This window comes from Panthera uncia, chromosome B1, assembly GCF_023721935.1.
Source record: "Panthera uncia isolate 11264 chromosome B1, Puncia_PCG_1.0, whole genome shotgun sequence".
Taxonomy (NCBI): domain Eukaryota; kingdom Metazoa; phylum Chordata; class Mammalia; order Carnivora; family Felidae; genus Panthera; species Panthera uncia.
The window spans coordinates 163,243,370-163,266,677 of record NC_064811.1 but is presented as its reverse complement, the minus strand read 5'-3'; the positions used below and the strand labels follow the sequence as shown (position 1 = coordinate 163,266,677).

The 23,308-nt window shown below is 36.7% G+C and overlaps 1 protein-coding gene and 1 pseudogene across 9 annotated transcripts in view; both read right to left on the bottom strand.

Annotated features, from left to right (window-relative positions):
• The window catches only part of PSD3 (pleckstrin and Sec7 domain containing 3), a 796,552-nt gene that overhangs the window by 39,253 nt on the left and 733,991 nt on the right, over positions 1-23,308 (bottom strand). For 6 of the 9 annotated variants that reach the window (XM_049632446.1, XM_049632449.1, XM_049632447.1 and 3 more), the window contains 3 exons: positions 21,467-21,611; positions 6,893-7,036; positions 1,436-1,504 (listed from right to left, as the gene is read on the bottom strand). In XM_049632446.1, the coding sequence (XP_049488403.1) occupies positions 1,436-1,504; positions 6,893-7,036; positions 21,467-21,611 (358 nt within the window). Of the gene's footprint in view, positions 1-1,435; positions 1,505-1,526; positions 3,060-6,892; positions 7,037-21,466; positions 21,612-23,308 lie in introns of those variants that run through there. The other 3 variants (XM_049632450.1, XM_049632456.1, XM_049632452.1) reach the window with 2 other exon arrangements.
• On the bottom strand, positions 9,343-14,412 carry LOC125923849 (uncharacterized protein C3orf38-like; annotated as a pseudogene).

The window sequence follows — 23,308 nt, the reverse complement described above, 5'->3', positions numbered from 1 at the left end:
ATCCAAATGGACACCATGTGCAAACCATTGTAAAGCTTTATAGGTGCACAATAGCTGCCTATCAGCTCACTTTCCACCTCTTAAATTAAGCATAATATCTACCTGGGCCTGTTATCAGACCTCCTAATTCCTAACTGACTTTTAAGCAGTTTGCATGGTCAATATATATGCTAACCAGTACAGTAGCCACTAGCCTCAGGTAGCTACAGAACATGTGAAATGTGGTCAATCTGCATTGAGATATGTCATAAGTAGAAAATATACACTAAATTCTGATGACTTAGTAAGAAAAAAGAATGTAAAATATCTTAATATTTTATATTGATTACATGTTAAAATGATACTATTTTGGATACACTGATTCCACGTGTTTCTCTTAATTTTTAAATGCAGCTATTATAGAATTTAAGATTACATATGTGATTTGCATTATATCTCTATTGCATAGTACTGGTCTAGATCTCCTGAAATCCCCAAATTGAAATATTTTTGTTCTACGTTTAACACTCTTGGGGGTCTTCAAGAGAGTGAGTTAATCTAACAAACTAATTGGTGTTAATATGTCACTATCCTCAAACAAGCAGAGTTGGAAGGGAACTTTAGGTTAATTTACCCAATCCCATTTCATTTTTATAGCCAGGAAACCGAGCTATAAATGTGTAATACTTATAGAGGATAAATGTATAACAAACACATCAAGGATAAGATTAACACAGCCTCCTAACCCCCAGCCAGTCCTTTTCCCAATTTTACTATTTTATCACTGCATTTGCCCTTACCCTGCAGATAATACATTAACTCAAAGCAGTGATCCTTACCAGAGCAGATATTTCAGGCACGTGGAGGAATAAATACAGGGACAGAGAGTCATTTCAAGTCAGATGGTTGGCTGTTTATTCTCAGGTATGACCCTAGTTGTTTTCAATCATCTTTTTAAAATGTGATTCAAAGGATCCTGTTGCTAAGCTTCTCCCTTCAAAAGCATACATCATCATTTACAGATTAAAATTCAGAGCTTCTTAGCCCTCTTACATCATGTCATGAAAATGCAATTCCAAATGGCATTCCAAGAATTATGTCTCTATTGTTAACTAGATTTGAATGCCTAGAAAACTGCTTATCTTAGGTCTCTAGTTTTTGACTCATAACAGTATCCCACTAAAAAAATAAAATTCTTGAATTCCCTCAAGAATTCTATTAACCTGCGATATAGCTTTTCAGACCCTGACATATAATCACTTCTGTGATGTTTTCTGTATAGGAGACATCATTACATTCTGGGCTAGACTCAGTTACTAAGACTGAGACTTGCAACTAATATTCTTTAAGTAAGTTAATGGAATTTCTCCCTTGCTTTCACTAGGGAGAAAAAGGGTAACAACTGCTGTTATTGTGCTCATATGATCAAGGCCACTTATAAATTAATAACCTGGACCTTTTGTTCCAGAGGTGGATTTGACTTGTGGCAGTTGGCATTGTATTGAGAAATGTCCTTGCACTGCTCCTATGAGAAGAAAAGTGGTCCATAATGTAAAATTACTTATCTAATGTTGGCAAATTAAAAATGAGCAATCTGAGGAAACAGAGCTAATTTCAACCTGAGAATTTATTTTTTAAAAAATCTCAAACCACCCACCCACTACGCAACAAACAACTCAACAGTAACACTGAGGGTTTACAACTAGATATTTATATTATGGGCACTTCTAAACATGAGTTGAGTTTAATGACACTGCTCATATTCTCAAATATGTCAATTTTAGAAAGAATCATGCCTTTTTTTAACATGCCAAGAAAAATCACAAAGTCAGAAAAAGATGCATCATGTCTCAAGAATGTCCTAGATTTTCTAGATTTAAAATATTCTGTTCCAAGCTTCTTATATGTCTTGTTATAACGGACATTTGTTGTTTCTAAAATGGAATTTCCTAGCCATGTGGTTGGTGTGGGTCCTAACGGTCTTAAGCCATAAGTATATGCTACTCTAGGTTGCAATTGAGGAGAGAAAACTTACTGAATTCTAGCTCATTAAGCCAAGGGGATATTATTTTGCATTTGGCTTGAGCCATCAGGGAAGTGGAATTTTTTATTTGCTAGATTAGAACCTGAAAACACACACCTGGAAGTTTCCACTTTCTAAACATGAAGGGATTGCTGAGTCCAACGCCCATGTTCAAAGATTTAACTAAGACACAAAGCATATACAACTGGCTGCACCTATCATACTAGGGATGGCAAACTCAAATGCATTCAGGGGCTGGGCCAACACAATGTGGAAACCTACCGGATGTGATATAATAGGGAGTAGTGGAGAAGAGACTGCTGATCCTCTCTGAGTGCATATAAATTAGAACGAAAACAAATATAGCACTGTGCCGGTCAAACAAAACTGCTGACATTAGGTCTGCTGGCTACATTAAATTCATTGGCATTGTATTGGCCACCAAGTTTCCACCTGGCTCTAAAATGAACCTCAGAAACCTCTATTAACCTGGCCCTAAATAATTCCTCTTCTGTAAATCTCATACAGCCCAGTCATGTTTTTAAACATTTTGGGCTGCTACACAGTCTCCCTTTCCCTACTTAGGCTTAAGGATGAATTATTTAAGCTGTTGAAAACATCTTGTTACATGAAATACTGGGAGTAAATGGTATCTACACTTTCTAATTGCCATTGTTTTTAAAGCTAAAGAAACAAAGCCAAATGTATGGGGCTAACTACCAAGCTATCAAGTTTTTATATCTAATACAAATCATCCATCTGTCCCATATCTTGAAAAATTTCCAAATGCACCAGCAGCATGGAGATAAATTTAGACATTTTGAAGTGAAATGGGAACTGAATAAAGTAGAAATAAGTTAATTTATAAAGAAGCGAGGCTATTTCTGATATTTATTTTTTGAAATTGGAAAATGATGATGAGTTTCTTAACAGAGACTTGTTAGGTCTAACCACTCTTTCAAAAGTAAGTTTAGGTTCCAAGTGAACTCTTCTGAAAAATTAACAGTCATGGCTTGGAGGTACAAATCCAATCAAATACAAACAACCTCTCTTCCCCCTGTCAGAGACAGGCACAGATGTAGTCAATTATAGCCCATTCTGAGTGTAGTTTGCTGCTTTAAGTAAAAGAGAATCTTTTTCTTATAGGCTAAAGCTAGTAAGATAAATGGAAGTCTCTTTGTTCTCTGTAGACTTTTTATAGACTTTAAAACAAAACAACAACAACAAAAAACTCACACTCTGAACCTACTTATTTACTATAATTTCTAGTAACTTACTGTCAGTCAGACTTTGAAGGCACAGAAAGAGCTATGAATTTGGCCTACAATGAAGACTGTTGGTACTCAAAGCAACTTGGGATATAAACAACTGAAATGCGTAAAGGGAGGAACAACTCCCAGTGTAATCACCAAAAGCTTAACATTCTAACAAAATAAAGGCATTTTTCCTTATCAAGTGTAAAAATTGTAAGAATTTCCTATGGTCTGAAACCACAGGGAGGTCCCTACTACAGGAGTAGGTGAAAGAGCTAATTTTTGCCTGTTATTCTTACTGGCGACAGGATGCAGATGGGATTAAAGTTCCCCTTCCTGTCACTGCCCACTTGAGATTCACACTGAATTGCAGACACTGTTCTTACCTGCCTATCAGATTTGTTTTCAGGGCACCTACTAAGCTGTCTCAGAGAAGTACTTTCTTTGATGTTATCTTTTATATATAATAATAAAATTCCATGCATTCATTCAACAAATATACATTGAACCTATGTTCCAGAAGCTTGAGGATAGAGAAGTGAACAAAATATACAAAATGATCAATAAAAAACTCTCATACCCTCTATTCAGGGAATGAGATTAGATTCATTCAGGGAATGAAGCAGTCTGCTAAGAAAATGTTGCTTATAAAGCAGAATACTTAATGCTATGTAAAAGATCTCCACGAACACACACATAACACAAATTCTGGTGGCTGAAATAATAGCAAAGTGGACCCCACAAGATATATTACCACAAGTTAGTGAAAACTAATAATTCACTTTTTAAAAAGAATTAATTTTATAAACACCTTTTTGGATAGCATCTACTCTTCTACTTTCCTGATAGACATAGGTTAATGCAACTTGAGAGACAATCCAATATGCCTGACATATTAGCATATGAGTATGATTTTGATGAGCCAGGGATTGTGTAATACAATTTTCAGGTTCCATGAGGTGACAATGTAATGAAAGCAAGACTGATCCCCACAAAGCTTGGTCTAAATTCCATGTTAGGAAATGAAAATGCTGGTTCTTGCTAGGTTACATTTTCTGAAAAGGGGCACCACAGTAGGTTCAAAAGTACAGAGTGCAGGGGTGCCTGAGTGGCTCAGTTGGTTGAGTGTCTGACTTTGACTCAGGTAATGATCTCGCAGTTGGTGGGTTTGAGTCCCACATCAGGCTCTGTGCTGATAGCTCAGAGCCTGAAGCCTGCTTTGGATTCTGTGTCTCCCTCTCTCTGTCCTTCCCCTACTCACACTCTGTCTCTCAAAAGTGAATAAATGTTAAAAAATCTTAAAAAAAAGGTATGGAGTGCTTCTAGCAGTGACAACTTTTCAATGATCTTGCAGCTACCCCCACCTCCTGTGGACAAGCTCTCAGCCTTTAAAGTCAAGGGCTCAAAGTAAGGTGTTGAGTGCTAGACACAGGGGAGTGAGGGTGTTGGGAAATTCAATTAGTATGTGTGAAAATAAAAGGGCCCATAGCTGAAAGCCACTCAAAGTGTGAAGATTGCTTTCTGAGAAACTCCCATTTCTCAAGAATGAACAAACCTGGGGAAAGATGAGCTCCTTAGTTTTTTGTTTTGTTTTTTACAAAATATTTTTCTCAACGTTTTTTTAAATTTATTTTTGGGACAGAGAGAGACAGAGCATGAACGGGGGAGGGGCAGAGAGAGAGGGAGACACAGAATCGGAAACAGGCTCCAGGCTCCGAGCCATCAGCCCAGAGCCCGACGCGGGGCTCGAACTCACGGACCGCGAGATCGTGACCTGGCTGAAGTCGGATGCTTAACCGACTGCGCCACCCAGGCGCCCCTACAAAATATTTTTCAAGTCTTTTGCTGGTGAGGCTTCTACAGTTTTTGCTAATAAACTTTTACCTTTACTAAAAGAATGACTTTTCTTCATCTGCCCACAGCAAGAACTTGCTTGACCATAAAGAATGCTAGTACATGGATCTGCACTGGATAAAATGCCACATCTTATAACAGAAATTTTATAACTCAGGGAGATACTTTTTTAAGCTTCCATGAAATCCTATGCAATTCAATATGCAAGCATACAGCAAAGATTAGAAATGAACTTGAGGTCTCTGTACTCCCAAGAACTCACCATCTTGAGCAGGGGGAGGTGTTATGGAATCTACCATAGATACAAAGACATACTGAAAAACTTTAACATAAAACCAACTGTGGCAAGGACTGTAACAGATTAAACCCAATTAATAAGTTTAGAATTGACTTTTTTAAAAAAATAAATGTTTATTTATTTTGAGAGAAAGAGAGCAGGGGAAGGGCAGAGAGAAGAGAGACAGAGAGAGAGAATCCCAAGCAGGCTCTGCACTATCAGCACATAGCCTGACCTGGGGTCTTGATCTCATGAACTGTTTGATTTTGAACTGAGGGAAAAGCAAGAGTCAGATGCTTAACTGACTGAGCCACCCAGGCACCCCGAGTAGTCTTTTCATAGGAGGTATTTGAGCTGCATTTTGAAAGCTGAACAGGACTTTCAGGAATGAAGATGAGGGGAGGGGCATTTGGGGCAGAAGAAAGTAGATGAACACAGGCACAAAGTACACTTGGAGAGAGTAGGCAGAAATGTGACTAACACATAAGGAGGCTGTTGTGGAAAGAAACCAGTGTGGTAGAAAGACAGAAGGAACCCAAATCCTCTGAGATTAAGGATTAGGACTTTACTCATAAGATTAATTTTGGGGGGAGTCTTAGGAGAACCTCAAGGGCAGCTGCTAAACAGAGGAATGCCACTGTCTGGGTTAAGCCTTAGAAAACTAATTGTCAGGCTCTGTGCTGACAGCTCAGAGCCTGGAGCCTGCTTCAGATTCTGTTCCCCCTCTCTTTGCCCCTCACCCTCTCATACTCTGTCTCTTTCTCTCTCAAAAATAAATAAACATTAAAAAAATTAAAAAAGAAAAACTAACTGTCACAAGAGAACTAAAGAGACACAGGAGGCTACCACCACATTCAGGTGAGAGATGAAAAACCCAGGACTTGAGCAGAGGAAGTATAAGAGCAATTGCCTATGGTAAGGAAGAGACAGAAGTGAAACACTAGAGTGGCTGAGCACTGGGATTTAGCTCCTGATTAGATACTGGGGGGCTGCAGGGGCCAGGAGGAGGGTGCTCAAATGAGTCTAAGTTTCAAGCTTTAGGAAGAAACAGGATGATAAGATGAGAATGAAGGAGATGAAGGACAGAAAGTAACACAGACTATAACAGATACTTCATGTCACCCTATAGCTCATTTCCTCCACTGTATTTTTATTTTTTATTTTTTTGACTCAAACTCTGCTGGAAGAGATATAGACACATAGAAAGCAGCTGCCCCATTCTGGGATTGTTTTTTCTCACAGCAGGCACACATTATCCCAACCAGGCAGGCTGTTTGCTTTTAAGCACATAAACTAACAGATGTTTTTTGATGTTTGTTTGATGCTTAAATAGAATCCTGAGCATGAGGGGCCACCATGATCTAGACCATGCCCAGAGCTCCCAAGTTAGAGCCAGGGTCAAGGTATACTTCCCATAGTTGCAGTAGCCAAAAAAAAAAAAGTCTCATGCAAAAAATCATAAAATAACTTAGGCATAGGCATTTATTCCATTTAGGTTCAACATACCTCAAATTCCAGATAGTGATCTTTCAGTCTGTATTCATCTATCTCCTTGGCTTTAACTTTCTTATCCGGGGGATATGAGCGGTGTTCAGCCAGCTCAGTGGTAATCTGCTTCAGTTTGCTTTCATGAGATTTCAGCTGTTCCTCCTGCAGGATTTTATTAAGCTATTTAGCATCAGAAAATAATTCATAGAGTACTTTTCAATAAAAAAATCATAGAGTGCTTTTAAAAATCCCTTATGATGAATGACTTTAATTCATCAAAACAGTCCAATGTGCCTCTGCTGCCACATCTTACCAACTTTCTCATGCTAGGTATTCACATATACCTTTACAAACTGACAACAGGCCCCTTGTTATAAAACCAAATACTTTCAGAGCCCCTTATCAAATATACCGGTCATGAAGTTGAGAACAGGCTTCCTAACAGATAATCCAAAAGGCAAAGTACCAGTTAAGCACTTAGAGTCCCAGATAATTTGGCTTTTCTATTTCCTGTCCAATCAGTAATGCTGCTAATTTCCCCGTCTGTCACAATGAATGAAAAGTCTCTCTGCTTAGTTTTTCTTTTTCCTTTTTGAGACGAACAATGTCACCAAGAAATAATTCTCTGAAAGCTATCTGAAGATATTCTAAAAAATGCATACACCTATGCCTTTTCCCTCCAAAGTAGTAGAGGTTTTAACTTCTTTCAAAATCTTATTGATCCAAAGTATTAATTCAAATAAATGTTCCTATAGAGAAATTATTGCCTGAACAGTGTCACTATAGGCACCATGCACCAATGCAACATGGTTGATCCTATGCCAAAGAATTTACATACTAGGGGCAACATTTTTATCACCTCATAATAATGAAAGACACCATCAAACCCTCTGGCAACATTTTAAAAATGAAACAAAAACATTGGAATTTTCTTGCATTCCTAAAGTTATATGACTGCTTTGTTTACTATTCTGCATTCACATATATATTATCCAATTCTTGATTATAAATTTCACATGTACAATAAGAAATAAATGAATAAAATAAGTGAAAAGGAAATGATTAAACTAGGCGATAAATACAATTTGTATAATAACACCATAATTTCTTTTTCTTTTCTTTTCTTTTTTTTTTTTAAGAGCAGACAAAAGGAATTTCCCTCCTTCGTGAAGTTCTTACTTTAGGACTTATCAATTTGTACTCTTCAAAAAAGGCATGGCAATGAGAAAAAAAAATGGTTGTTTCCTCCTGCTTCCAGAATTCATGTCACCCTAGATGATCACGAGGAGAGTTAAACGTAAAAAATTAACATGTACAACACATCATCACAATTCCCAGTTGAATTCTTTCCATATGACATTTTTGTAAATTAAAATTACTAAATCCTAGATCAGTAAGTAGTTGCCAGGTGGTGAAGAATTTAAACCTTAAAGTAACTATATAATTAATCTGGCAACTTAACCTTGCAATTCAAACCTAGTTGGATAATTTAGAGGTGAAAAATCCCAACAATTTTAATTTATGATGTAGGAGTACATTGACAAACAGTAAAACCTTGGTTTGAGAGCATAATTTGTTCCAGAAACATGCTTGTAATCCAAAGCATTTGTATATCAAAGCGAATTTCCCCGTAAGAAATAATGGAAACTCAGAGATTCGTGTATCATGCTGATTTGTGGATAATGACTCATACCTGTAGCCCAGGAATAAATCCCACTTGATCGTGGTGGATAATTCTTTTTATGTACTGTACGATTTGTATTGCTAGCATCTTGTTGAGAATTTCATCAGGGATGTTGATCTATAATTCTCCTTTTTAGTGGGGTCTCTGGTTTTGGAATCAAGGTAATCCTGGCCTCACTGAATGAGTTTGGAAGTTTTCCTTCCATTTCTTTCTTTTTTTTCTTTCTTTTTTTTTTTTCATCTGTAATAGTCATTTTTTTTTAAATTTAAATTTTGGTAAACATAACAGCACAATATTGGTTTCAGGAGTAGAATTCAGTGATTCATCACTTATATACAACACCCAGTGCTCATCACATCAAGTCACCTCTTTAATGCCCATCACCCATCTAGCCCATCTCCCACCCACCTCCTCCCATCAACACTCAGTTTGTTCTCTAGTATTAAGAATCTTTTGTGGTTTGTTTCCTTTTCTTCTCTTCCCACCCTTCATTACCATATGCTCATCTGTTTTGTTTCTTAAATCCACATGGGTGAAATCATATGGTATTTGTCTTTCTCTGACTGACATATTTCGCTTAGCATAATATTTTCTATCTCTGCCCACATTGTTGAAAATGGCAAGATTTCATTCTTTTTGATGGTTGAGTAATATTCCATTTTGTATAATATATATTATTTTATGTTTTAAAATTTAATATATTAAATATATATTATATTTATACTTTTATATATTATATATTATTTTATATATATATATATATATATATATATATATATATATCACATCTTCTTTATCCATTCATCAATTAATGGACATTTAGGCTCTCTCCATAGTTTGGCTATTGTTGATAATGCTGCTGTAAACACTGAGATGCATGTACCCCTTTGAATCTGTTATTTTGTATCCTTTGGGTAAATACCTAGTAGTAAAATTCCTGGATCAGAGGGTAGTCCTATTTTTAGTTTTTTGAGAAACCTCCATACTGTTCTCCAGCATGGCTGCACTAGTTTACATTCCTACCAACAGTGCAAGAGGGCTCCCCTTCCTCCACATCCTTGACAACACCTGTTGTTTCTTGTGTTGTTAGTGTTAGCCATTTTGAAAGGTGTGAGGTGACATCTCATCATGGTTTTGATTTGTATTTCCCTGATGATGTGAGATGTTGATTATCTTTTCATGTGTCTTTTTAGCCATCTGGATATCTTCTTTGAAAAAGTGTCTGTTCATGGCTGCTGCCCATTTCTTAGTGCTGCCCATTTCTTAAGTTGTTTGGTTTTTGGGTGTTGAGTTTGGTAAGTTCTTTATAGATTTTGGATACTAACCCTTTATCTTATGTCATTTACAAATATCTTCTCCCATTCTGTTGGCTTTTGTTGACTGTTTCCTACCCTGTACAGAAGGTTTAATCTTGATGAAATCCCAGTAGTTCATGTTTGCTTTTGTTTATTCATGGCGAATCATTCTTTTAATGTTATTTTAATGCACTGTTGAATTTGATTTGCTAGTACCTTGTTGAGAATTTTTGCATCCAGGTTCATCAGGGATATTAGTCTCTAACTCTCCTTTTGAGTGAGGTCTTTGTCTGGTTTTGGAATCAAGGTAATGGTGGCTTCCTAGAGTGAGTTTGCTTTACTTCCATTTCTATTTTTTGGAACAGTTTGAGAAGAATAGGTATCAACTCTACTAATTCCCCTGGGAAGCCATCTGGCCCAGGACTCTTGTTTGTTGGGAGACTATTGATAACTGTTTCAATTTCTTTGCTTGTTATGGGTCTGTTCAAGTTTTCTATTTCTTCCTGTTTCCGTTTTGGTGGTTTACGAGTTTCTAGGAATTTGTCCATTTTTTCCAGTTTGCCCAGTTCATTGGCATATAATTTTTCATAGTATTCTCTTATAATTGTTTGTATTTCTGTGGTGTCAGTTGTGATGTCCTCTTTCATTTGTGATTTTATCTATTTGGGTCCTTTCTCTTTTCTTTTTGATAAGTCTGGCTAAGGGTGTTATCAATTTTGTTTATTCTTTCAAAGAAGCAGCTCTTACTTTCATTGATCTGGTCTACTTTCTTTTTTGTTGTTTCTATATAATTTATCTGTGCTGGCTTTAGGCTTCATTTGCTACTTCTTTTCTAGCCCCTTTAGGTGTAAGATTAGGTTGTATATTTGGGACTTTTCTTGCTTCTTGAGATAGGCCTGAATTGCAATGTACTTTACTCTTAGGACTGCCTTTGCTGCATCCCAAAGGGTTTGGACTATCATGTTTTCATTTTAATTTGCTTCTATGTATTTTTTAATTTCCTCTTTAATTTCTGGTTAACCCATTCATCTTTAGTAGGAAGTTCTTTAACCTCCATGTATTTGAGGGCTTTCCAAAATTTTTCTTGTGGTTGACTTAAAGTTTCACAGCTTTTGGTCTGAAAATATTCACAGTATGATCTCAATCTTGTACCAGTTGAGGCCTGATTTGTGACCCAGTATGTGATCTATTCTGGAGATTGTTCCATGGGTACTTTAAAAGAATGTATATTCTCCTGCTTTAGTGTGAAATGCTCTGAATATATAACACTATGTTTCCTTTATATGGTATTATAATAAACATTCTATAAAACTGTTAGTTTAAATCTTAGATAAGAATAAGGTCTGTTTTGAGAACAGCATTTATTATTGCTCAAAAATACTTCAAAAATGTTGCAGATTTTAAGATATTTGGCTTGGTATACAATAAATAACTGTGAATAATGTTTTAAAAAGAGAAAGTAAATTTTAAAAAAATTTCTCTTTTAAAAAGAGAAAGTAAATTTTCTCCACCTGCTAACTTACTGGACCTTTTGATTGAGAATGTTATTCAAGTTTTCTAAAATGACAACTTTGAGTATACATTAAACATCTCTAAAACATGTACTTACTTAAAAAACAGTACTGTCATGACATGCATTTATGATACTGTCCAGATTTAGATAAAAGTAAATGAGAATTGCATTAAGCTCTCAGAACATTTGCTGCAACAAGAAGCAAGGACATCACATACTATGTTATTCTGTAGTCAAGTAAGATATTGCAACTAATAAATGTCAATCTTCACATCTGAAATCACCTAGACATTATTGTTAGAGTAAGACATATTTGGAAGAGTTTCTGTATAGAAGGTTTTTTTAGATTGACAGACAGCTGGGTAAACTCAGTTTTCTTTTGTTCAACAATGCCTCATCTCCACTGCATAAAGCCTGGTCTCCAGTTCCACTATCCAATGCCTGCCTTACATTAAGTTGTATTTTGTTGGCACTGCATAAAGCAATTATGTTATGAAAGACCTCTAGGTTACTATGTTCAAATTAACAGCTGGTTTCATTAATGTTCCTAGAGCAACAGAACCCTCTCCAATAATTTTCAGGTTGATAAATTTGATTTTCCAAGTATTTTCCAAAACAGGGCAGTGCATGAGTCCAAAAATTTGTTCAAAAATGCCCAAACAAGTGTTCCCCTGGTGGGAAGTTCCAGCAATTCCAACCATAACTAGACCATAGGGAGCAGAAGCACATTTTCAATCTATGGGAATCTAGTGGGACTGAGAAGACACTCTTCTTTCACTAGTGACAGCAGATTAAGGCTCATACTTTTTGCTCCACTCAGAGTAGTCTATCACATTTTGTTCAGAGGTACTGTAAGAAAATGTAAGCTTCACATCATGCCACAAGTGTGGTGGGCACTTGAGGTGGTCCCAGAAAAGGATTCTGAGAATTAAAAACTTCAAAGAACAAGTGACAGGATTCTGCTAATTGACAAAAATTGACTTTTTCAGTTTTTTAATCTTCTTTTTCCTGCCATCAAGAGTCTAATGTCCTCTGTTTTAATTAGCTCTGGTATTTCCTTCAACTTGTAATTGTTTTTTCCAATAATCCTTTGTATGCTGAATAAGATTATGTTTTTCAGTAGCTGGAGGTATAATTACCCTGTGTTGTGTTTTTCAGTAGCTGGAGATATAATTACCCAGTGTTGCCAAGTACTTCAATATGACTTCTAAGTGGACTTTCTTATGCCTCAAAAGTTCTTTTACACTTTGACTGTATACTGATTTGCACAAATGGCATCTTGGCGGTCCTCAGGCCACACCAGGCGATTGGTGATGGTGTCGCATAGGGCCATGATACCGTCACTGTCCAGAGGTTGAGCAGGGTATGACAGCCCTCCATTCTGGGTAGCGGAGCCCAACATCTCAACCCTCCAAAATGAAGGGAGAGGATGACGCCGTAATGTCATCCCTTTAGGCCCACTGGGTCGGTACCTTGGCCCATAATTTCAAAATATAAAAATTTTATATCGGGGGGGAATAATTAAAAAGACTACCAGAAAGTGAATAATTATGGCCAACAAATTAAGATTATGTAATATCATTGTACATTAAAAATGATAATCAGAAATTATGAGTCAAATGTAATATCTTAGGGATTTGTTATAATGTACACCTTAAAAGCCAACCAAGGAAAACTAAAATACAAGTCTAAAGCCATCAAAGTAAAAAGAACAATAAAAAGTTTTTAAAAAGCAAGGTACATCAGTGGAAAAAAAACAAGAAGGGTGGCAGGAACAAGTGGAGTAAATGAAAGATGAGATTCATTTTTAAATAGCAACTAAAACAAAATAAAAAACCTAACAAAATGCCAGAAAAGTTGAGGAGAAGAAAACAAAGAAATCTGCTTTGAGATTTTACCCAAACTTGTCACTTGTACACTCATAATACTGAAAGTAAATGAAAACAATGCTTCCATAGCTTTTATTGACAACTTCTCATTCATCTTTTTGTTTCTTTCTCCAAAAACACTGCAGACTGTGTTATGGACTTGAATGCTTGTGTCCCTTCAAAATTCCTATGTTGAAACCTAGTGTGGCTATCTTTGTAGATGGGGCTTCTAGGAAGTAACTGAGGGCAAATGAGGTCCTAAAGATAGGGCCCTGACCTGATAGGATTAGTGTTCTTAGAAGAAGAGACATCACAGAGCACATTCTCTCTCTGGGCACGAACTCTGAAAAAGACCATGTGAGAATGTAGAAGAAAGAGGGCCATCTGCAACCCAAAGGGAGAACCCACACCAGCCCCCAATGCTGCTGCCACCTTGATCTAGGGCTTCTGGTCTCCAGAACTGTGAGAAAAACATTTCTGTCATTTAAGCCAACCAGTCCATGGTATTTTTTATAGCAGCCAGAACTAAGAAGAATGTATCAATAGCTTTTTCCTTTCAAAGTAATTTCTTTTGTGTATTTACTGAAACATGTAAATTATTTAATAGAATGTTTGACAAAAGATATTGGGTGATCAGACCGCTTCAAAAAATAAAAACATGATGAATTTTTTCTTTGTTTAATAAAATGTTTCAGATATACAAAAAGTCATATTGAATGATATGTAAAAAATGCTCATTTATCTAACAGCTGGTTTAAGAAAAAAATAAGAAATCATTTGAAACTCCCTGCATTTATTTATCTACTCATCTCATCTTTTTCTATGCTACTCCTATACAAATAGAAGGCTCCATAGAAATAGTATGTTCTACAGGTTTTTATAGTTTGTAAGGCTTCCTTTATGATTGTCTTTTCATTCAACAGGTTTTTAAGATTTATTCACATATGTGCTCTAGTTCCTCAAAGTATACTGTTTCATTGTAGGACATTCTACAATTCCATTGAAGGATGCTTAGGTTGTTTTCAGATTTCTTGAGGCTATTATAAATGATACTACATTGAACATGCTGCCTAGTGAATATGGGAAAGAATTGTCCTACAGTACAATCACCAAGAGGTAGATTTTTGGGGTTTAGAATATGCACATCTTTAAGGTGACATTAACTTGTTTTTTAAAGTGTTTCTGGGGCTCCTGGGTGGCGCAGTCGGTTAAGCGTCCGACTTCAGCCAGGTCACGATCTCACGGTCCGTGAGTTCGAGCCCCGCGTCAGGCTCTGGGCTGATGGCTCGGAGCCTGGAGCCTGTTTCCGATTCTGTGTCTCCCTCTCTCTCTGCCCCTCCCCCGTTCATGCTCTGTCTCTCTCTGTCCCAAAAATAAATAAAAAAAAAAAAAACGTTGAAAAAAAAAACTATTTATAAAGTGTTTCTACCAGTTTACACTCTCATAGTAGGCTTGAAATTCACATTGTTCTAAAACTGAGGGTTGATGGGGGTGGGAGGGAGGGGAGGGTGGGTGATGGGTATTGAGGAGGGCACCTTCTGGGATGAGCACTGGGTGTTGTATGGAAACCAATTTGACAATAAATTTCATATATTGAAAAAAAAAAAAAGAAATTCACATTGTTCTATACCCTTGCCAAAATTTGATATTTACTCAAAACCAGTGTTATTCCAGGTATCACAATGTCTTCCACTTGTGCACTACTATAGCACTTAAATGTCTATGCTACATACTTATTACAAAATATACTCTGACTTCTGTGTAGATTTTATCTTCTTTACTGATTATAAGCTCTTTGAAGGCAGAAAGGGTCATTTTTCCCCGTTTCCTCAAATCCTCCAGTGTTTAGTACTAAGCAGAGAAAACAGTATATGGTATAATTTTTGTATAGTACTGGAATAATTCTGATAGATTCTTTAAGTTCTCATTAGCTGAGAGCCAAGACCATCATCTTAGCTATTTTTATAATGTCCACATACCTAATACAGTACTTGATATATAGGTTCTTCAGTCAAGAGTAACTGATTAAATGATTTAAAAAAAAGTGGGGGAGACATAGAGGGGAGGACTCAAGAGTGTTTCCTTCGTGCTGTTCTAAAGCTGATAGATGATTTAGAAAGTAATGACATTTCTAGGAATCTTCTAAGAAATTTACAGGTCAAATTGCTAAATACTGCAGCCTTATCAAACCCAAGATGTATGGAATTTAGAATAAAGAACATCTGCCTTGAGTCAGTTTGAGGTATTATTGAAGGCACTATCAGAAAGATTTTATCATTTCATGTTTAAAAGATTTAAAGACTTTAAACAGCGTAGTGAGCTGCTGCATAACTTCAAAATGATTTAACTGTTGATTACTTAAAATATGTTAAGTAGAGACCTTTAAGAAATGAATACAAAACAGTGTAGTTACCATTTAAGGTGATGCCAAGGAGTTTAGACCACATCTTGTTGGCTAAAGTGAGTCAATTAACATTAAGTGACCGTAATTACATGAGTCATATTTTAGCTGCAACTGTGAAGGATGGATTGGAGAAAAGCAAGATTGGAAGAAGAGCAATATTAAGTGGTTATGTGAATAGTTTGCAAGAATTTTTCAAAGTGGAGTGTGTGCAACCCAGGCAAGATCATCCACTGGGAAGAATTTTAAAAATCAACATTGGGATATAATTCACATACCACACAATTCACCCATTTAAAGTGTATAATTTAATGTTTTTTAGTATAGTCATGGGGTGGTGCAACCATCACTACAATTTAATTTTATGACATTTTAGTTCCCCTAAAAGTGTCTTTTTGGAATGGAATCAACAATATGTTTCTTTTGTGACTGGTTTCATTGTTTTTTTTTTTTTTACAACTGAATACTATCCCATTGTATGGATATATCACATTTTATTTATATATTCATTAGCTGACAGCCATTCACACCTTTGGCTGTTACGAATAATGCAGCAATGGACATTTGTGTGAAAGGTTTTATGGGGTGTATGTTTTCATTTAATCCTATGTTAAATCATTTGATAAACCATCAAACCGTTTCCCCAAGTACCTGCATTCATAGTATATTCCTATAAGCAACATATCAAAGTTGCAATTTCTCCATATCTTCACCATAACATTAGTTTCCTTAAAAGATTTTTTTTTTGAATTATGGCAGCCCTAATGAGTGTAAAATGATACCTACTGGTTGATTTGTATTTTCCTAATGACTAATGATGTTCGGCAGTTTTTCATGTTGTATTGATAATAGAACATGTAGTATATTTTATAAAAATATATACATATATTGGAGGATATCTGCTCAAATATTTAGTATTAATAAAATGAATGATCAAAAAAGTTCAGAGACCAGTGATCTAAGTGAAAGATGACAAACGCCAGAATTAATGGATGTGGGTAGGGTGTGAAAATAACTGGATTTGTGACTAAAGTATGAAATGGAGTGGGATAGGAAGGATGTGGTTCTGGCCAGTATGGGACACAATTACAAGGATGACTTCCTCCTCTGAAATCCCACTGCCCCTAATGCCTGTTGGTGGAGGTCACTGAGAGAACGCAACCCTGCCTGACAGGCAAGCTGGACGTGGGCAGCTGGAGGCTCCTCACCTCCTTCCCATTCATGGAATGTGCATTTCACTTATTTCCCTGATCTATAAGCTGCCCCAAGGACATGGTCTTCAAATAGTAATGTGTTTTTGAGACCATCCGAATGGTATACATGATTGAGCTCAATTAAGGCTCTATATAGATTATGATACCAACAGATGTATGCAAAGATCTACTCATCTTGTGCCACCCAACACAGGTTTCTTAAGTAAGTTATCTTGCTTATTAAAACTACTACCTACCAATGTGAAGAGGTCTACTTCTTTCCTCAGTCTCTCCTTGCCCTCTGTGTTCAGAAGCCAGTTTACGAATGAACTCTGCCGCACTCATCTGGCCCTGGGCATTACTGCCCTAATGGTCAAACCACAGGGTAAAATGAGGGGTGAGAAACAAGAACAGGGCTTTCCTTTGTTTCCAAGGTCTGGCCCTCAACAGTTAACATTCAGTGATCAAACTAATCACTGATTATTGACTCAAATAATCATTGATCATTGATTCAGATCTTTACAGGAGAATGGCTGAAATTCTAAGAAGAAAACAGAACTAGATATCAGGAAATGGTAATTTCATGAGGTATCGGTGAGACAGAGCAGGAATTGGACTCAGGTTTCCTAACCTGACTGAGAAATCTAGCATTCCTTGTTTTCTTCATAAGGAGAAAACAAAAAAAGTTAAAACTCTACGTCTCTTGAGTAGCACATCTTGCAGGAATGTGAGGGAGGATGCTTACTGAAAGGAACATATTTACTACCATGACTGGTGAAGACCAGACCAAACCAGTCTGTACCAAGATGGACCCCAGTGCTGAACTTTCACTGACTTCTTCTCTCATTGTAATACTAAAAATCATATCCAGGGGTGGAGATTTAACATGTTAATTAGACATGCGATGTATGAAGACACATGGCATTTTAGACCCCTGCCTCTATGCTTTGACATTACCCTTTCCCCACCCAAGTTTCTGATAAAAACTCTCCCTGACCTTGCCTCAGGGTGGGAGGTCAGCCTGAGGACACTTCTTTGTGCTGCTTCCCTGTGCTTAAGCATAAGCTCCAATAAAGCCTTGCTGGAAATTCCCATTTAGCCTCTTGTCAATTTCTATTGCTGAGCGAGCCCAAGGGCCCAGTTCAGTTTCACACATCTCCAGCTAAGTAGTGAAGGGGAGGGTAGGGATTGTAGGGAGTACAGTGCAGTGCCTCTAAGTATGATCTTCACTGTTCACAGGCTGGACACCTGCTGTGTCTTAAAATATTCATGTGCCTGGGACCCTGACCCATACCTTACCAGCCTGGGGTAGGGGTGCTGGGATATGTGCACTTTCAACAAGTCCCCAGATCATTCTTGTGCATATTAAAGCCTGAAAATGACTACTTTGATGAGTATAAAAGGAGGTCCTGAACAGATCCTGAAGAGGGCTAACCATGAAATCCTAAGTTTAGAGTACTAGTTATACCAGAAGGAGAAATGAAACTTAAATATTCAAACTTGTTCCTCTGCCTCCAAAAGAAGAAAAATATGCTTTGGCAACACTGCCATGAAAACAACTAAAGAAGATAACTCCTACACAGCAGAGTTGTACAGAGAACCACACTGTACTGATAATGATCAATTTTAATAATGAAGGCTAATATGGTTTGGATAGAAGACAAGAATAATTTAGTAACCACATGCGAAGTAACTGCTTGAGCTAAAGCCGACCCAAAGACAAGAATAATTTAAATAAAAGCTTACAAATGACCAGGTGATGATGAACAGTGTGTCTCCAAAAGCACCAAACAATGTTTTAATTGAATGTTTAGTTTTTTCCTAACACTATTTAATTTTTTTTCCAGCAGGATACTCACATTGTTATACATGTATTTTGTAAACTAAAATTATCCAAGTGTTTCTGGCATTTAGGGCAGTCATAGCCAGGTTGTGGGTGTATGGAGAAAAAGGAAAGATAGCTTGGCTCAAGCAGTGGTTCTCAATGACAGTGAGTAGCAGTGGGGTAGGTTTTAACCCTACAGGACATTTGGCAATGTCTGGAGACATTTTTGGTAGTCACAACTAGGGGGATGATACTAGCATCTAGTGGGTATAGGCTAGGGATATTGCTAAACAAAAATTCAAAGGATGGTCCCCACAACAAAGAACTATCCAGGCTATAAAGGCAGTAGTGTTAAGGTTGGCAACACCAGGGCAAAATGCCAGGGCTAAACTTGAGGACTAGTCTACAAGATACTGGAAAGCTTGTGGGTGCACATATTTCAGGATTTACTGAAAGTGCACTAAGACTCCTCCAAAGATACCCCACAAGAGTCTCTATTTGATGTGGAGGGTGTGAACTAACTTCTCTCCCTTTTTCTAAACTATTATTTATCGCATGCTTGATTTTACATATTTTTAAATTGTCCTATTACTCTCAAAGGCAAAACATCTTTCTGATTTTTAGTAAACAAACACAATGACCTGGACAAAAAACACAGAGCTAGTGAAAGAACCTTTAAAAAATCTTAAAAACATTCTAGAACATAGTCCTCATTTAGGCCCATAAAAGCTTGGTGATTTATTTGTGGAAAAGAAAACATCTTTTTTAACAAAGAAATTAATTCCTGAAACGACCTGGTCATCTTATGTGACATAGGAGCACACTTCTTTTTGGTTATTGCCTTATTTAAAATCTTAACTCCATCATTTTGATCAATTACATAAACAGGGGTGGGTTTTTTGTTTTTGTTTCTCTGGATTTATGCTCAAAATAAGGAAAGATTAAGAATTTTATGCATTCTATTTTTAGAATGCCTCCAGTGTAAGGCATTTGTTTAAAATAAGAGATTTTATTTTGATAAAAGTGCTTGCTTGCTTAAACTGTTATCCTAAGGATGCTGGGGAACCAGTGAAGCATCCAAAATCTTACACATGACAAGACCTTTCATTATTTGGCCTCTGCTTACTTCTCCACAGAGGAATGTATCTTGCCTTTTCTCAGTATTTTGTGCTCAAGTCACAGTTGATAATTTATATGTTATGTATCTCAGTGCTTTCTCCTCTAAGCATTTTTGATCCTCTGCTGGGATTTTCTCTTCTGACACCACGCCTAACTGCTATTCATCCTTTAAGTTTAAAATTAGATACCACAATGCCTCTTCCACCTACAAGGCCAGAGGCTAAATGTCCCTTCTTATACTCCCACAGCACTCTGGACTGATACTTCCTGTACTCCAGTCAAACTCTATTACAATTACTTGCATATTTTGTATCCAGAGAGTGTCTGGGTTTCATTTGTCTTTCTGTCTCCAGAGCCTAAAATAGTCTCTGAGGTATAATAGGCACATAATACATATTTATTAAATACATATATCATTGATAATCCATGATATCAGGTATGTAGAGGAGCCAGTTAATATCAAGCCCTGGTTGATCAGAGCCAGATGAAACTATTTCTATTATTGCACCAATAAGAAATTCACAAGGACATCAAACTAGCTTCCAAAATCCTTAACTAGTCATTGAGAATACAGGCAACACAGACAGGTTTAAAATTGGCAAAACTGGCCTGTACACAATGTCCTTAGAACAGAGTTTTAAGTAAGACAGGAATACAATAAAATATGATCTTTAGAGAGATCAATCTGACAACAGAAGAGAAACTTATGGGACTACATTTGGAACACAGTTCTACTATACATGATCTTGATTAGCTAGAAAAACCCACATGGTCCACTTAGCTCCTCCCTGAGAGTTAGGGAAGTCTCTGCTCCAATGTACTGTGAATAGTGGATCCCTGGGAATATTCTTATATACCCAGCATCAAATATAGCCTGGGATATGGGAAGAGCTCAGTAAAATGAAAAAACAAATACATGAATAAAAAGCTTGTTTTCAAGCCAGGATGTCTGGCAGTAGCTACTCATTTAAAAAATATGAGTCAGTACAAACAAAACCAAAAAACTAAGCCTGCCATTTGCAACATCATGGTGTATAGAAGGTATAACGCTACATGAAATGAGTCAAGACAGAAAAAGACAAATACCACAAATTTTCGCTTATATGTGGAATCTAAAAACCAAAACAAACGAATAAACAAACAAGCAAAAGCAGAGAGAGACCCATAAATACAGAGAACTAATGGTTCCTAGAGGGCAAGGGGGTGGAGGATGGGCAAAACGGGTGAAGGAGAGTAGGAGGAATAGGCTTCTAGTTATAGAATGAATAAGTTATGAGGGTGAAAAGTACAGCATAAGCATACAGTCAATGTTACTGTAATAATGTAATGGTAATGCTCGCGGTAGGCAGAGCTATGTTGTACATGTGAAATTAATGTAACATTGTGTGCCAACTATATTTCACTTAAAAATATTAAAAACAAAAAAACTAGGCCTGTATGACTGAGTAATAAACTAACATAAATTTTAGAAACGTATTCATAGTATGTGTCCTATGTGTCAGCCACGTGCCAGCTTCCAATATGAAGTGCAAAACCCAGTATACTGCATTTTGCTTCGTTTATGCAATAGATCTTCCAAGGCAAGGTCTTATCCTTGCTGCCAACATATGGAATATTATTTAAATGAAAATGTTAGTAGGATTATTTTACAAAGTGCTTTTTTCCAAAGTCAAAGCACTATCAAAATGACTTACCTGAGACAGTTTTGTTGTAGTAGCAGGCAGAAGTGGACGACTAAACTTCTTCTGAGAACCAATGGCTGCTGGAAATGGTGGTGCAGAAAATACAGCTGCAACACAATTAATTTTGTTTATCCATCCTTGCATTTCCTCTGCACTCCTATGAGAAAAAGATAAATTTACATCAGGGTATTTCTCTATCTAAGTGTATCACACCTTGCCCATTTCTCATTATTGATTTTTTTTTTTTACTTAAACTTTTATTTATTTATTTATTCATTTATTTAATATATGTAATGTATTGTCAAATTGGTTTCCATACAACACCCAGTGCTCATCCCAAAAGGTGCCCTCCTCAATACCCATCACCCACCCTCCCCTCCCTCCCACCCCCCATCAACCCTCAGTTTGTTCTCAGTTTTTAACAGTCTCTTATGCTTTGGCTCTCTCCCACTCTAACCTCTTTTTTTTTTTTTCCTTCCCTTCCCCCATGGGTTTCTGTTAAGTTTCTCAGGATCCACGTAAGAGTGAAACCATATGGTATCTGTCTTTCTCTGTATGGCTTATTTCACTTAGCATCACACTCTCCATTTCCATCCACGTTGCTACAAAAGGCCATATTTCATTCTTTCTCATTGCCACGTAGTATTCCATTGTGTATATAAACCACAATTTCTTTATCCATTCATCAGTTGATGGACATTTAGGCTCTTTCCATAATTTGGCTATTGTTGAGAGTGCTGCTATAAACATTGGGGTACAAGTGCCCCTATGCATCAGTACTCCTGTCTCATTATTGATTTAAAATGTTACATAAAGTCATTTATATTTCTTGGTAATTGATCCTTGATAAAATTTCACTGAGATAAACATTTTCAACAGCAATTACCATAGTAATAAAAGGCCCTGGAACCGATGATCATTACAATATAAGGCTGTGATTATTCCTCAAGGATACAGGAGGGGAAAAAAGCAAAATCACTCGACAATAAATATTAAAACCCTACTTTGTTTGATACTAGACTCAGTCAAACATTAATTTAAAAATTAGCTCCTCTTTCAATCACATAATTCAATTTTAAAATCCAACTGAGGAACAAATTGATAGAATTTAAAAGGAATATAAAAGGGAACAACCACTTGGAAAGCAGCTTTGACAGTTTTCTTGAAAAGTTAACTATATAAATTTATCATACAATCCAGCAGTTCTATTCCTAGGAATACACCCAAGAGAAATAAAAACATATAGGCACAGAAAGATCTACATGTGAATGTTCACAGCAGCACTATTTATTTATTTATTAAATATATGAAATTTATTGTCAAATTGGTTTCCATACAACACCCAGTGCTCATCCCAAAAGATGCCCTCTTTAATACCCATCACCCACCCTCTCCTCCCTCCCACCCCCTATCAACCCTCAGTTTGTTCTCAGTTTTTAAGAGTCTCTTATGCTTTGGCTCTCTCCCACTCTAACCTCTCTCTCTCTTTTTTTTCCTTCCCCTCCCCCATGGGTTCCTGTTAAGTTTCTCAGGATCCACAGAAGAGTGAAAACATGTGGTATCTGTCTTTCTCTGTATGGCTTATTTCACTTAGCATAACACTCTCCAGTTCCATCCACGTTGCTACAAAGGGCCATATTTCATTCTTTCTCATTGCCACATAGTACTCCATTGTGTATATAAACCACAGTTTCTTTATCCATTCATCAGTTGATGGACATTTAGGCTCTTTCCATAATTCGGCTATTGTTGAGAGTGACAGCAGCACTATTTATAAAAGTCAAAAAGGGGAAACAATCCAAATGTCTGTCAACTCATGAATGAATAAAAGAAAAATGTAATATATATCCATAC